Source organism: Diospyros lotus, chromosome 13 (assembly GCF_014633365.1).
Source record: "Diospyros lotus cultivar Yz01 chromosome 13, ASM1463336v1, whole genome shotgun sequence".
In the NCBI taxonomy this organism is placed as follows: domain Eukaryota; kingdom Viridiplantae; phylum Streptophyta; class Magnoliopsida; order Ericales; family Ebenaceae; genus Diospyros; species Diospyros lotus.
In genome coordinates this window covers 13866882-13881373 of record NC_068350.1, presented here as the reverse complement: position 1 = coordinate 13881373, position 14492 = coordinate 13866882, and the positions used below count along the sequence as shown (strand labels likewise).

Genomic DNA, 14492 nt, shown 5'->3' with positions numbered 1-14492 from the left:
TCTCAAACCGAATTCAGTATATTTACTTAAATTATATGCAAAAAAGAGAAAGAAGTCCCCTTCTCTCACCTCTCCTTCCCCTTTTAACCTTCTCTCATGGAGAGATCTTCGGGATCTCCCCTCCGCCTTTCTCGAAACCTTCCTGATAAGGATTTCATAATAGCATCCATCTCCGAAGGGTTCGGGATAGCTGCTGCCTCCGTGACCTTCAGCGAGTTAGTATGTTCTTACGGCCTCGGAGATTTCCTTACTAAGTGCCTATCCGATTGATGTGGCGATGTTTATCTGCTACGTGTCTTCTAGATCTAAACAAGATGATCGCAGGCGAAACTCCCTATTAGGGAACATATGTCCTGGCCGCTGTTGGATATCTGCCCAGGGTATTGGCGTAATTATGGGACCGAGGGCATTCTCCTCATCAAATACGTACTGTTATTCTTCCACGATCTGCTGAGACTACAAAGCATACTAGCAAAAGTGGATGGCGATACGTTTCACATCCTCCATCTTCTTCACAAACACTACCTTCCGGCCGATCTGCCGGTGGCCATGACTTCTGGCCAGTTCATGCAATCTGCTACAGACCTCGACCACACCGGCGTAAAGTTCGAATCCCACAATGCCAAAAGCCAATTGCAGCTGCACAATGCCAGAATTAGCCCATTCCAGGTCGAATTCCAAGCTCCTTGCGGCGTTAAAAGTTGGTGGTTTTTCAAAGCTTGTTTCAAAATTTCGACGCTGCACATCAACGACTCGACGGAGCTGTTCCTGAGAAATCTCATCGCTTTCGAGCAGTGCTGCCCCCTCATTAAGAGGTACGTTACGTCGTACGCGTTCGTCATGGACAAGTTGATCAACACCGCCAAGGACGTGGATGTGCTCCAAAAAGCTGGGATTGTATGCAACTATTTGGGGTCCCATAAAGACGCTTCTGAACTGTTCAATAAGCTGTGCTCTGAAGTTGCAATCGGGGACTTCTACTTCTCGGAGACGTGCGAGAAGGCCGACAAATACAGCCGTCGGTGTTGGTCGCAGGCTGTGGCACATATGAGGCGGAACAATTTTGCGACCCCATGGGCATACATCGCTTTCTGCGTTGCTTTCCTCGTTTTCTTCTCTTCTTTGATTGTAACGCCTTGTTTTCTTAAAACGAGCGTTACCTGGATATTTTGGGAATATATATATTTTTTTCAACATCAAACACACAACATAAGTCTCTCGATACACATACCTTCATCATAATCATTTCCCGACAATCCCGATTGTACCTTCTTAGCATACCAAAATTAAAAATTAATAAATTAAAACAGGTATTATCAATCACATCAGCGTAAGCAAGATCGAAACCTCAATGATATATAACCGACAATTCTTTTTACAATAACCAAATTGATGTTTCACATGAAAATATCAAAATATTACATAACCTTTGAACATCGTAATCATAGACAAAAACCTACGAAAACTAAACATAGCAACTACATCTCGATGACATTCTTTCCATTGGTGCCACTGCTTTCACCTGAAACGTTTGAATATTCCAGGAACATAGTCCAAATTAGATGCTGAATCATCTAAGTGAGAGTTCAAAATATTTTCATGCAGATATGCAAAATCATATATAAAACCGATACACATACCTTCAATCCACCCATAAATTTCTGTGCCTTCTGCCTTTCGTCAGTTTCGTACATAGGCACATACCTGATCAGTTTGGTAAACTTGACATCGTATTAAGTTACTGACATCTCATCAGTTTGCCTCAATTTCATGAATCCCCAAGTCTTTTCTTCCTTCCAGCTTTGGGGAAAGTACTTAGCATTGAAAACTTCCTTGAATGCTTCCCAGGTTATCGACTGAGCTTGTCTCGACCTTGGATCTTGTGCTGCTTGCCTGGGTGTCCTTTGCAGAGCCCGCTGGGCTGATTGCCACCATCGTGCAGCCTCTTCCTCTAGCATGAATGTGGCGCAATTAACCTTCTCTTCGTCACTGCACTACAGATGTTAAAGCAGCTTCTCAGTTTGCTCCATCTAGTACTCAGCTGCACTAGGGTCATCTCCTGCTTTTCCTCTAAACACCGGGGGTTTTTGCCGGTGATATTGATCCAGCATATGGGGGGTGCGCCTTAGCGGCTCGTTCCTCGTTACATGTGTCAGCACGCCTTCTAAGATCCGCTCCATTCGATTAAGTCTACTTCCATTAGGACCTGATTGCTCTTCTTGTCGTCTACTGCTCGCGGCACGATTCGTCGAACGACTATGGTGATTACTCGTAGCAGAATTCGTAGAGCGACTACGACGACTACTCGTGGTGTGACTCACAGAGCGACCTCGATGACTACTACTACCGTTTTTCTCATTTCGTCCATCGAGATCCTTGATTCTTTGAGTTTTCACCATCTGAAAAAGGAAAACACCGACACTTTCTTAGAGGTAACCTCAATCATTAGAATCCTTAGACTCTATTCTCAATAACACTAACCGAACCATCCTAGGTTTCTCATTTCCCTAGAATCCATGGTAAATACCAAATCATTCTAATACACGAACCTCAATGATTCACATCACCTATTTGCAAACCTATCTTGATAACTAGATTACATAACCATTACTGACTCAGTCATTCTCAATCCCTACTAGTACCCCTGAGTCTCCAATTGGGGTTTTAGCTAGTTTGCTCTGATACCAATTGTAATGCCCCGTTTTCTCAGAACAAGCGTTACCTCAAGATTTCGGGAATATATATATATTTTTTTTCAACATCAAACACACAACATAAGTTTCTCGATACACATACCTTCATCATAATCATTTCCTGACAATCCCGATCGTACCTTCTTAGCATATCAAAATTAAAAATTAATAAATTAAGACAGGTATTATCAATCACATCAGCGGAAGCAATATCGAAACCTCAATGATATATAACCGACAATTCCTTTTACAATAACCAAATTGATGTTTCACATGAAAATATCAAAATATTACATAACCTCTGAACATCGTAATCATAGACAAAAACCTACAAAAACTAAACATAGCAACTATATCTCGATGACATTCTTTCCCTTGGCGCCACTGCTTTCACCTGGAACGTTTGAATATTCCAATAACATAGTCCAAATTAGATGCTGAATCATTTAAGTGAGAGTTCAAAACATTTCATGCAGATATGCAAAATCATATATAAAATCGATAAATCCCGACATGCCCCAGCCTAAGAGAATCCCACATAGCACTTAGCCCAAATCGGGGAAAATACAATCTCTCTAAAGGCAACACGACCACATCAACCCATTGGCAAACCAATCCTACTTAAGAGGGACAACCTCGACATATGAACCCGGGAATCACCCCGTTGTCATTGTTAGGCTTTACGCTCATACTCAAAAGCATTCCAAAACCCAACGCAACCCTAGCCCCAAGAGTGTCACATCAGCACTATCCCCGAAATCAACGACACCTCGGTATTAATGCTATTGCTCAAAGGAACCTAGGGTGGTGTCCACTCTCAGCCCCGCCACTTGAGCCAACAACCGGGGTGGTGTCCACTCTCAGCCTCGCCACTTGAGTATCGTAGGGTGAAGTCCGTCTCAGCCCCGTCTCAAGTGGGTCACATAGCATTAACCGTTGGCACGCATTCTGAGTGCTGACACTCGAGAGTTACGTCACAGGTTAATGACCCATGTCCCACATGGACAACATAACATGCCAATGTCGAAAAATCATAACATGCATAAAATCAACATCTCAATGTATGTAATTTACCGTACAAAATCTATCACAGGTGTAAATAGTCATTTGTAAAACCATCAATAACCTAGTCATGGGGATGAACAGTAAACCATTCATATGCTACAAACGAGTTTTTCGATAGAACCACTCACCTTGGGCTAAATTCAAGATTCCTCGAAATGCGTGCCCGATCGACCTCGATTCTCTTGCCAGGCGCTCTATAGTTCAAATTCGAGCCTCAACGATACCCTAGACATCATATGCATTCAAAGGGAAATCAATATCTATTTTCCCAATTTTCTCATTATTTTTCTCTAATTTCCTCCTATTTTTCTCTCGATAATTTCAAGTAAATACCTCTTCAAGCATTTTTTGTAAATTTTTCTCCAAACAAATTCATAAAACAATATTTATAAGCCTATGGAATTTTCTGAAATTTTTTCAGATTTTTCTCCTATTTTCTCAAATTTCCATAATTACTTTTCCTTGAGAAAATTTATTTCTCATTGATTTCCTTCGAATCTACCTCAAGAAAAATCACCAATACTCATAAAATAAATTTCTTATCCTTCTGGAATTTTCTCAGAATTGTGAAAATATCCCTCATATTTATTTTCCATTTACCTTTCCCTTTAAAAATCCAAAATAATTATCTCCTCAAGAAATTTCCGGGATAAATATTCATCAAAATAAACTATTCATTTTCCTTGAATTTCTGGATATTTTTTCAGAATTTTATTTCCTTTAATTCTATTTTTTCTCAAATTTTCTATATTTTTAGTATTTAAAAAATACAAAAAAATACCTCCGGTAATCTTCTCAGGCGACAGTGACTGGGGACCTGCTCCGATGGATGATCCGAAGACACCACCTTGAAGTCCTCCTCAAGTCGATCACAATGGTACCCTCATATGACCGAAAAGCTCACCAGAAATAACCCGATTGGACGATTTAGAGTCCGGCTCCGGCGAAGCTTTGAGTTTTCCAGCGAGCCAAATTGACCTTCGATTCGAATTCTGATTGACATGAAACTTTCCAGATTAGTTACCCATAACCTCGCGACCAAAATACCCTTATTAGATCATTCGATCGTTCACTCTACAAACCGATTTCACCTTCACTCGATATATATATATATATATATACACGGCCGAATGCAAAAACACCCCTATACCGCTCCAAAAATTCTCAAAATCTCCAGAATTGCTCCTCAAAACCTGGGGAACAAAAGTCCCTTATCCCCGACCTCTAATTCGCTCCCAAAAGTGAGAAATCCGAAGTAAAATCTTTGATGCAAACCCTCACCAAAACTCGACTATTTATAGTCAAATTCGTCCGTTTTTCTGACCAATCAAGGGCCATTGCTTTGCCCCTATGCGACCTTGGCCATGCCCTGTCGAAGAACAGCTGCAATCTCTTGATTTTTCGGCCATAAATCAGGGCTAGATCTGCCATTTCTGAGCAGATTTTCAAAAATTACACTTTAGCCCCTTAGAAACTTTCTTTTGCATTTTGACCCTTATCCTTAAGCTCCTGATCTTTCTAGCACCATCACTAAAACCCTCAAGATTGGTACTTCTCATTTCTCCCTTGAAACTTTCAAAAAATTACTGTTTTGACCTCCCTCGGGCAAATTCAGAATATTACACTTAGACCCGATTGATCGATTTGACTTCAAATTCACTCGATTCAATCTGAAACCACTTAAGGGTTGTTCTATACATAAAATATTAGTCCTAAACACACTCCGTTGATTTTTCGGACATCGTCTATAACAATTCGGTAATACGACCTAATTGGCAGTTGTATTTTTACTGTACCGAAAACTGTTCCCGATCTCATTTCTTTTATCACTAAAAATCATAATTTAAATCACTCGTCGATACTATACTGTTTTCCTTGGCTATCTAGGGTCCGAGGTACACTCTCTGACTAATTCGGTCGTTCAAAGCTGTGTTAGTGTACTCTATAGTCTTATTTTTTCCAAAATTTCATTTATACCCCTTATCAAATATTATTTTTATTCTCAAATTATTCCCGAATATTACATTGACGACCGTCATCCGCAACCTCAGGTATATATTTCATCTTTGATTAGCAGGCAATAATAATTTCTCATTTGTTTGTCAGATCCGAATTAGATGCCAATATTCTGACATATATATACCCCTCTTGAGCAGAGATATGTTAAAGTAGAGGATGTGGAGGAGCTCGCCTGCCATGGCTGAAACACCACATGCAAGCTGCAGGGAAACGACATTCCCGGGCATCCCAAGGTGGATCGACTTTTAATTAAAGGTTATGCTACATACGTGTATGCATATCTATTTAGAAGACAATGTATTTCTGATTAATATAAAGGTTTGGAAGCTTCTCCAATAAGTAGAATAAATAGAATCTTGAATCCATGTTGTGGCAAAGTGAATTTTTTTGTTCTTCTTCTTGATAAAAAGGGAAATCTAGAAATATAATTTACTCCTCAAGTGAGACTCTCTAGTTGTCGTCTAAAAAGATATTATATTGGTTGTTCAGTGCAGTCCTTCCATGTCCGTTTATATAAGAATTCAAGTCAGACACTGATGCGTGTGAATTAACACTGGCCCTACTTCTCGCTTCCTTTGCTCCGTTCCTGCTGCGTGCAACGCCTTCTTCTATCCGAGACTGGCTGCCGTCTCCGTCTCCTGCTTCGCACCTCCCTCCGCACGCCTCCTGCCTTCTTCCCTTTTCTGTTTCCTGCGCTCACTTCTTCTACTGCATCGGACTGCTTCCTCTTTTTTTCCTCGGCTGAGTCCTCCCTGCTTCTTCGGGCTTATTATTATTATTATTGTTGTTATTATTATTATGTGCTGGCCAAATTCCATTTTTATTATATTTCTTTAGGACCCACATGATTGAATTTATTTCCTTTATTCCTTTTCTATAAAAAATCCAAATTATATAAAATCCACTTATATTCACACTTAAGTAGAAAAAATAACACAAACTTAAAACTGAAATTTGATAAAAACATATATAAAAGTAGACCCATCAAATACCCCTAGTCTTAAGTTGTGCTAGTTCTAAAGCAAGGGAGAATACAAGGATGAAACAGGGAATTTGGGGATGTTTGGATATTTTGTTTGACTTCCAAGTTCTAGCCTCAAAGATCACATATGACACAATTATTGAAAAACTTCAAAATAATTCAGGTGCTAACTAAATCTCACAACAAATCCAAAAACAACGTATGAATAACCAATCACAAATTCATGTATCCTTCTTAGACGGTTCATACAAATAAGAGTACGATGAAAGTGATCTCCTAGGTATATATAATTAACCTCCACTAATGTGTGTTTTTCTTATCCCTCTCCACTAATGTAGTCATGCACATTATTAATGATCAAAAGGACTTTATAGGTGGCATTTATGACACAGGTGAATTGGTTGGATTATAATAAATTAAAATTCATATCAATAAGTTGTGAGTTTGATACTTTATCTTGTATAATGAGACAAAACATTCACTTGCGATTTATCTTTTCTATCGAAATTAAGGACACTAACGATAGGAGACTATACAAGGACGGTAATTCCAAAAGGATTTTATAAGTGCCTCTAGGGTATAAGTCAAGCTGTCAGACAAGCGATATGCCGGGTTTGCACTAATAGGTTGTGAGTTCGATTTTCATCTTACGCAGTGAGGCAAAGCCTCACATCGGTGAATTTATCTCTTCTATCAAAATTAAGAGTACGAGTCATGGAAATTGCACAAGCGTCATCATCCCAAAAAGAACTTTAGAAGCTTGTAACATTAGGCTTGGGTGGCAGCTAATAAAAGAAACTAGATAGGGCCCTCAGGGGCACAGCTAGGTGGCAAATGAAGGGATTGTAAAGTCATGTTAGAGGCTGTCAGTGTGGGATTGATTACTGGGGAAGACAAATCTGCATCCTTTTGGGAGTGGTCCTTGATAAGTGTTAGTGAATGTAGTTTCAAATTTTGGTTATCCAGACATATTTCAGATTTACCTCTCTCGTGATGATCTTGAGATAGGTTCAATGGGGGCACAAGTGATAATGTATAATCTAAAAAAAGGAAATTTGGTAGGATTCGAATCAAAGCAAAATAAGAAAATAATTGAAAAACCCTTTTTTTTTTCATGGGCCAGCTTTTTGACTAAAATGAGTTAAAAGTGTTTTTTTGTCAAATCTATAGATAATAGGTGCTTTATTCAACAAAATAAGATGCCCTTGTATAACTTCCTGACCTCTTTCCCATATAATTGGTCTTGTTTCCCAAGTTTTATTCTTCGCAGCTCCTATATTCGGAGCATGACTTTTGTCTAATTGGACCACAAATTGGACCACAAAGAATCAATGAACCACATAAACAAACTTCTTTTGAACTTTATATAACAGAGAGTTTCCAAGGCATCCGTTTTGGCAGTAGCCCCTTTTAACATAATTTTCTTAGTTGGAATGCTCTTTTTTTTTTTTTTAAATGATTCCTTTTCCCAGTTCTCTTGAAGGGTGCTCATGGTTTTCCAGGTTAAAAGGTGAATGGAGATATTAAGCTGTACTAAGAAACATAAGGCTAAAAATTCAATTGTTCAATGGGGTGTCTAGGGCTAAAATATACTTATGGGTTAGCTAGAAAGGCTCAATAGGGAGAAAGATGGCCTACATCATCTTTCTAATAACGCATCTGTCTAGGATTTGACCTCAAGGGATAATCAAACAGGTTCCAGAGGTATGAGATCATCATGAGGATTTGATTGTATTCACATAAAGAACGGCGGATTCAAGAATTTAAGTTAGGGCGGATTCAAGAATTTAAGTTAAGGAGCTGAAATTTTAAAAAATTAATGTAATAAAATTTTTATGTAATCAAAAAATTAGTATAATAAATTTTTATTAAACTTGAGCCCGTCTAATCTCATCCCGTGCATTAATAAAATATTCACAAATTTGTTTTCTTTTCCCCAGATCTCATTCAATACAAGAACATCATTGACATTTAGGATTTGAAGATGGAGAAGTTTCAATTTCAAGAGATAAACTTGAAGGAATTGATTTTGCACATTATGACTTGAAATACTTTCACTAGCATGATGATCTCTCTTTCTGAAAAAAATAATAATATTTTTCCTTTCTTCGCAGAATGTTGTTGTTCCATTCTAAATTCTAAAATACACAAATAAAAAACAACACAATTCAATAATCGAACAATTAAAATATTTAACTCAAGATTTGAGGCAAATGCAAGGCCAATACAACAATTGTATTTCTAGAGTTCAAACAAGAGAAGGCAAAAGTATGGTCGATTCAAATATTCAATCACATATTCACAATAACAAATTTCAGCCTTCCAGCCACAAGGCCCACAACAATTCCTAAGTTCTTAACTGAATGCAATAATCAAATAGTTAAGCAGACACAAAATTGGCAGAAAATCACTTACTTAAAACTTGCTCAAAAAATATAGCATCTTCAACAACAAATCAAGCATAAACAAGTAAAAAAATATGGCCAAAAAATAAAAAAATTACCTAGATTTAGTTGTCAATCGAATGAAGCAGAGGCAGCGAACAAGGGCGAGGCCGATTAGCCGAGTTGCCAAGCGAGTGTGGGGGAGAGGGCGAGAGTCGAGAGGCAAAGAAGAGGGAGAGAGCTGAGAGGCAGCAAAGGCTGGTGAGAACAAGAGGGGTTGAGCGAGAGCAAGAGAAAATGGCGAGGACGAGCGAGAGTAGGAGAGGCAGAGAACGAGGGCGAGCAAGAGCAAGAGGGGTCGTGCCCTAGCCAGAGTAAGAGAGAGCCAGCAAGGGCGAGTGGGAGCAAGAGAGAGGCAAAGAGCGAGGGCGAGCACGAGCAAATAAGCAAGAGAGAGAATGTAGAGAGCAAGAGGTAGTGAGGGTGAGAGGGAGAGAGAGTGAGGTCAAGAGAGGAAAGAGAAGAGAAAGGTTTGCAGCAGGTAAGTGGGCTGGGGTGGGCTAAAGTGGATTTGGACTAGGCTATTACCAAATAATTAAAAATTTAACCTTATAAATTTAATTTTTGTTGTGGGCTACCGTGGGCTTTAGCCTAGGGCAGCTCACGTTTAAATCCGCCCCTGCGCATAAACTTTCTGTAAGCATGTAGAGCATTTCAAAGATGATGGCTATTACCTAGAATTTCCGAACTCAACCACAAGATAAGAGTTAAGACATAAATTAAGCCTTAAACAAGAACACTATTCATCACTTTCTCTATGCCATGTGCTAATGCAATCTCAAAGATTTCCAAGAGGAGTGAATTGAGTGTTTTGATTATTTTTCAAAAATAATCAAAATATCTTTTAATTTGTGATGTAGTAGTCATTTGAAAAAAAAAACATTTTCTTAAACTATAAACAAGATGTAGCAATGGATGGAATAAGTATGAATGAGTATGCAACATACAATATCTTTCTAAAAAATAATTTGAGAAAACTTTAGATATTTGATAAGTTTATATATAAAAATATTAATATAAAGATGTATGAATTAAAAAAAGAATATAAGAAACATTTTTGTAAAGATAGAAATCAAGTTTTGAAACAAATGAAATAAACGTATATAATGAAAAATGATTATGCAATTAGCAAATCTCAAATAGGTTATTACATACAAAGGAACTAATGTTTGAAAAACTTTTTATGAAATTTATTCAAAACCGAAACATAAATGTTTTATGAAAACTAATGTAAGATATACATATAGTTTTGGTATAAAGATAAAGAATTATACTTAGAATGAGGAGTTTATAAAACATTTATTAAAATATAAAAGTAAATAATTTTTAAGATTATTCCAATCAAGAAAATGCTTTAATGACAATTAGAAAAATAATGCATTAAGCTATATTTGTGAATGAAAAATGTATGCATAGCAGATTAATAATAGAGTTGTTAAAATGTAACAATAAGAAGAAAGTAATATGAACACAACAATTTAGAGTGATTTGTCTAATATGTCTAGTCTACTAAATTAACTTATCACTAAGATAGTATTTGTTAAAATGAGTAAAATAAGATTGCATCAAAATAACTTATCTGTAAGATCCAAGATAATTTATCTAAAGAGAGGGGGAGGAGATAAATTTATCTCGAAAGTCTAAGATAAGAAGTCACATGACTTATTTCTAAATAAATTTAACAAATACAATGAAAATCACTTTTGTTTGGGATGCTTTCAATATCCCACTTTTTTCAATCTATATCTTGGTTAACAAACACTACCTAAGGATTTAGAAAACATCAACTAAGAATATTAGCTTTTAGGGCTCAGTTATAACCCATACATAGTTTTTACAAGTTCAACTACAACCTTCACTTTTCGGGGTAAGTAGGAACCCCTACTTTTCATAAGCTAAGTAGTAACCATTACATGAGGCTTTTTCTTTCTAGGTTGAGCCACAACCACTACTTTTTAAAGGATAAAGTTTAACCTTTACAAGAGTTTCACAAAGAATTGTAAAAGACTAAATCAAGAGAAAATACAAGATTATATAATGATACTAACTATTCTCTTGAACAAAAGAGAGTTTGAAAGAATGAATGAGTGCTCTCTTAATCTAAATTTGGTTTGAATGATACACATAAGACTCACTAGATGATTACTTGAAGTAAAGAAGAATAAATATGAAGCACTATCAATCAAGTAGTGAGCTTTTGTTCAACTAGATTTTGCTATCTGTGTTTCGAATAAGATTTGGCTTGAGACTTTCTTACAATAGCTTTAGGCTTATTCATTGATCGACTATCGTAATAGCAACAACCTTTTTGAAGCATTAAGCCTTATATAGAAGTCGAGGCTTGGAAGATTGGTATTGAAACCTGCACACACTCACAGCTTTTTTGATTTGAACAATAACGATTAAATTTGTTAGAAACATATGTATATTATATATATTAGCATTAAGCATACTTGCATAAATATAATTTATCAATCTTATATAAAATAGAGCCTAGGTAGCCGCAAAGGAATAAAGAAATAAAGCTCTAATGATCAAAACTATCCGTTTTTAACTTACTGAGTAACAGCTATAAAATTTAAAATTAGATGCCAATCACTCAACTAAAATATGAGCATACTCGATTGGATAACTTATGTAATCGATTATATAGAAGTCTCACTCGAGTATGACTAAGCATTACTCGACTAACTCATAAGTCATAAAAACTTTGTATTAAGCACTCAACTACCAAGCTAAGCTTACTCGATTAACAAAAGGATATACTCGAGTATTGATAACTGATACTCAATTAAAATTGAGCACAAAGACTTAACCAAATTATCCAATCTTCACTCGATTAAAACATATAGATAATCGATTATAAAAATACAATAGTTGATTGAGAGAAGATATACTCGACTAAGGAAATACTTGAAATTTTTAATAGTAGAAAGATACTTGATTGAAAATCATCATTACTCGATTAAATTTTGAAATATAGAGAGATTGCATAAAATACTCAAGTAAAAAACCTTAATAGTAGATTGAAAAGAGATTTTGCTAAACATGTTTAATCGACTAATTTCAAAACCACACAAAGGATTACTCGACTAGAAATATGCTTAGATTTCAATATATATAAACATACTCAATTATAAAGATACCATACTCGATTGTAGCTTTAAGAAATAAGATTTTGTATAATACATACTCAAGTAGGTTTTTGAGACACTCAATTAATTTGAGAAATATGCTGAGCAATACTTGATTAAATTAAAAATTATTTTCAGATTGAAGGCAAGTGTGAAAACTTTAAAAGAATGTTTGAATAATTTTCCTTCAAAAGCTTCAAAGATACATGTACTTAGTTTACAAAAAAACATTTATACTTAAGTCGAATTTTCAAAATATTTTCTAAAACACTTTACATCAAGCTCGATAAATATATAGCTATATTTTTTTGTTTTGAAATATATAAAGTATATGAGACTGAAGTTTTCCAATTTAAAAAAAAATATATTTATAAGATTCATACTACTTTATCAACCAAAGCCAATATTTAGCTATTTTGAAAGACATATATAAATATATGAGTATGAGGTTTTTCAATATACATATATAAAATGTTTTGGGAATCATCACTAACCATATTTACTTAAAATATTTTTTTAATATTATTTTCTTCATAAATCAAAATACAAATTTCTCGACACAATCATTATTCATCTTAGGCTCTTGGTCATTAAACCAAAAATCACAAAACAAATCCAGACAAATGGAAAATTAAAAGTAAGGCTAAAATAAAGCGGGAAAACTAGAAACAACAATGAAATAAAATAGAGAATCCACCCCAAACTTAGAATACAACATTGTCCCTAATGTTGCAAGATATGAAGAAAAAGCAAAGAGATGCTTCCTAGGTTTGCACATGAAGTAGGGTAGGTGTAACTTGTAGTTGACTTGTGCATGGCCATAGTTCCACCCCCAAACTTAAATGATAACTGAGGTTACCTTCCAAAGCACTTTGTTTATAGTCATTAGATGGACTTTCTTTAGTTGTTATGCAAGTTTTTACAAGCGAATATTGGTGTTTAGGTTGTTATATCCACCATTTACATAGGGTTTTAAGTGGTGACAATTGACTTTGAATGTGCCCTTTGTGGCATGAGAGACCTTTATTGTGTCATCACTAATGATTGCCATAGGTGCGTTAAACCTTGTAAAAAATATGCTTCTTTAAAACAAAAGCTTTCTTGTGCTCCTTTAAAACCCAAAGGAATTTCTTTTTCATCAAATCTGTGTCAAAGAAAAGAAATAATCATAGGTAAAGAAGAAGAACCTTCAAAAAATGCATATTTTAAATGAGAAGGTAAGGGTTTTAGTTCAAGTGTACGAAGCTTCTCAATTAAGGGATTTGGTCGAGAGATAGAAGGTCTATCCAGAGTTGCAAATCTCAATCCCTTGGTTCTCAAATATGGTGTGTTTGCCTCCAAGAAATTTACACTTTCTCTTAAGTTCTCATTCTCAACATTAATGTTCTTTTATCGTAGAATGCAACCTTCAAGAAAATCTTCAAACCTGTCTTCTTGAAAAATCTCATCAACCCCATTGTTAACCCAAGTAATAAGGCAACCTAAAGGGGGGGGGGGGGGGAGTGGGAGGTGAATTGATTCTTTCAAAATATTTATTTTTCTCTCAAATATCAATGTACATTATGTGTGTGGTGAGTAAAATACAAAAGCAATAATATTAAGAACAAGCAATCAAGAATTCAAGCTTAAGAAAGGGGTGAATTAAGCTTCACAAATTTTTTCAAGATTAAATTATATAACAAAGATTAATAAGAATGAAGAAAAAAAAATAGAGATGGCACCAGTATTTATAATATGAACAAGGATTTTGCAAATCCACTATCGGAGTGCTTTTTTGAATAGGCAAACACTATCCTCTATGCAATCACTTTTCTAGTGACCATGTGCTTTTTACACAACCTCAAGCACTAACCTTCCTTGTGCTTTTTATAAGCTCAAGCATCTAACATTCTTTGTGTTTTTTCACAGGTTCAAGCACCTAACCTTACAAATGCTTTTTAGAGATGAAGCAATTACCCTTAGCTTTCAATTGCCTACTTTGGGATCATGGTTATGATACGGAGGAATGTCACCAATTAAAGGAGGAGATCCTGGAGCTCATCAATTGGGGTTTCCTAAAGAGCTATGTGGCCAAAGTAGGCAATTCTCGTAGAAGGAAGGACCAACGGTCGCGATCGAGGAGCCCTCCCAAGAGGGACCGCACGGAGGATCGAAA

The 14492-nt window shown here is 36.0% G+C and overlaps 1 protein-coding gene across 1 annotated transcript; it reads left to right on the top strand.

Annotated features, from left to right (window-relative positions):
* Nucleotides 1-348: 348 nt before the first annotated feature.
* LOC127788064 (uncharacterized) lies at nt 349-14278 on the top strand. Its single transcript, XM_052316183.1, has 2 exons — nt 349-1128; nt 14246-14278. Exons 1-2 carry the CDS (start codon nt 349-351, stop codon nt 14276-14278), a joined length of 813 nt encoding a protein of 270 aa, XP_052172143.1.
* Nucleotides 14279-14492: the final 214 nt, after the last annotated feature.

What these genes read in the sequence shown, in the direction of transcription:
- LOC127788064 (XM_052316183.1), top strand. Translation starts at nt 349, where the DNA reads ATGTCCTGGCCGCTGTTGGATATCTGCCCAGGGTATTGGCGTAATTAT. An exon ending in TTTTCTTCTCTTCTTTGATT is followed by an intron (nt 1,129 to 14,245) that starts GTAACGCCTTGT and finishes GTTTTTTCACAG; the next exon opens with GTTCAAGCACCTAACCTTAC.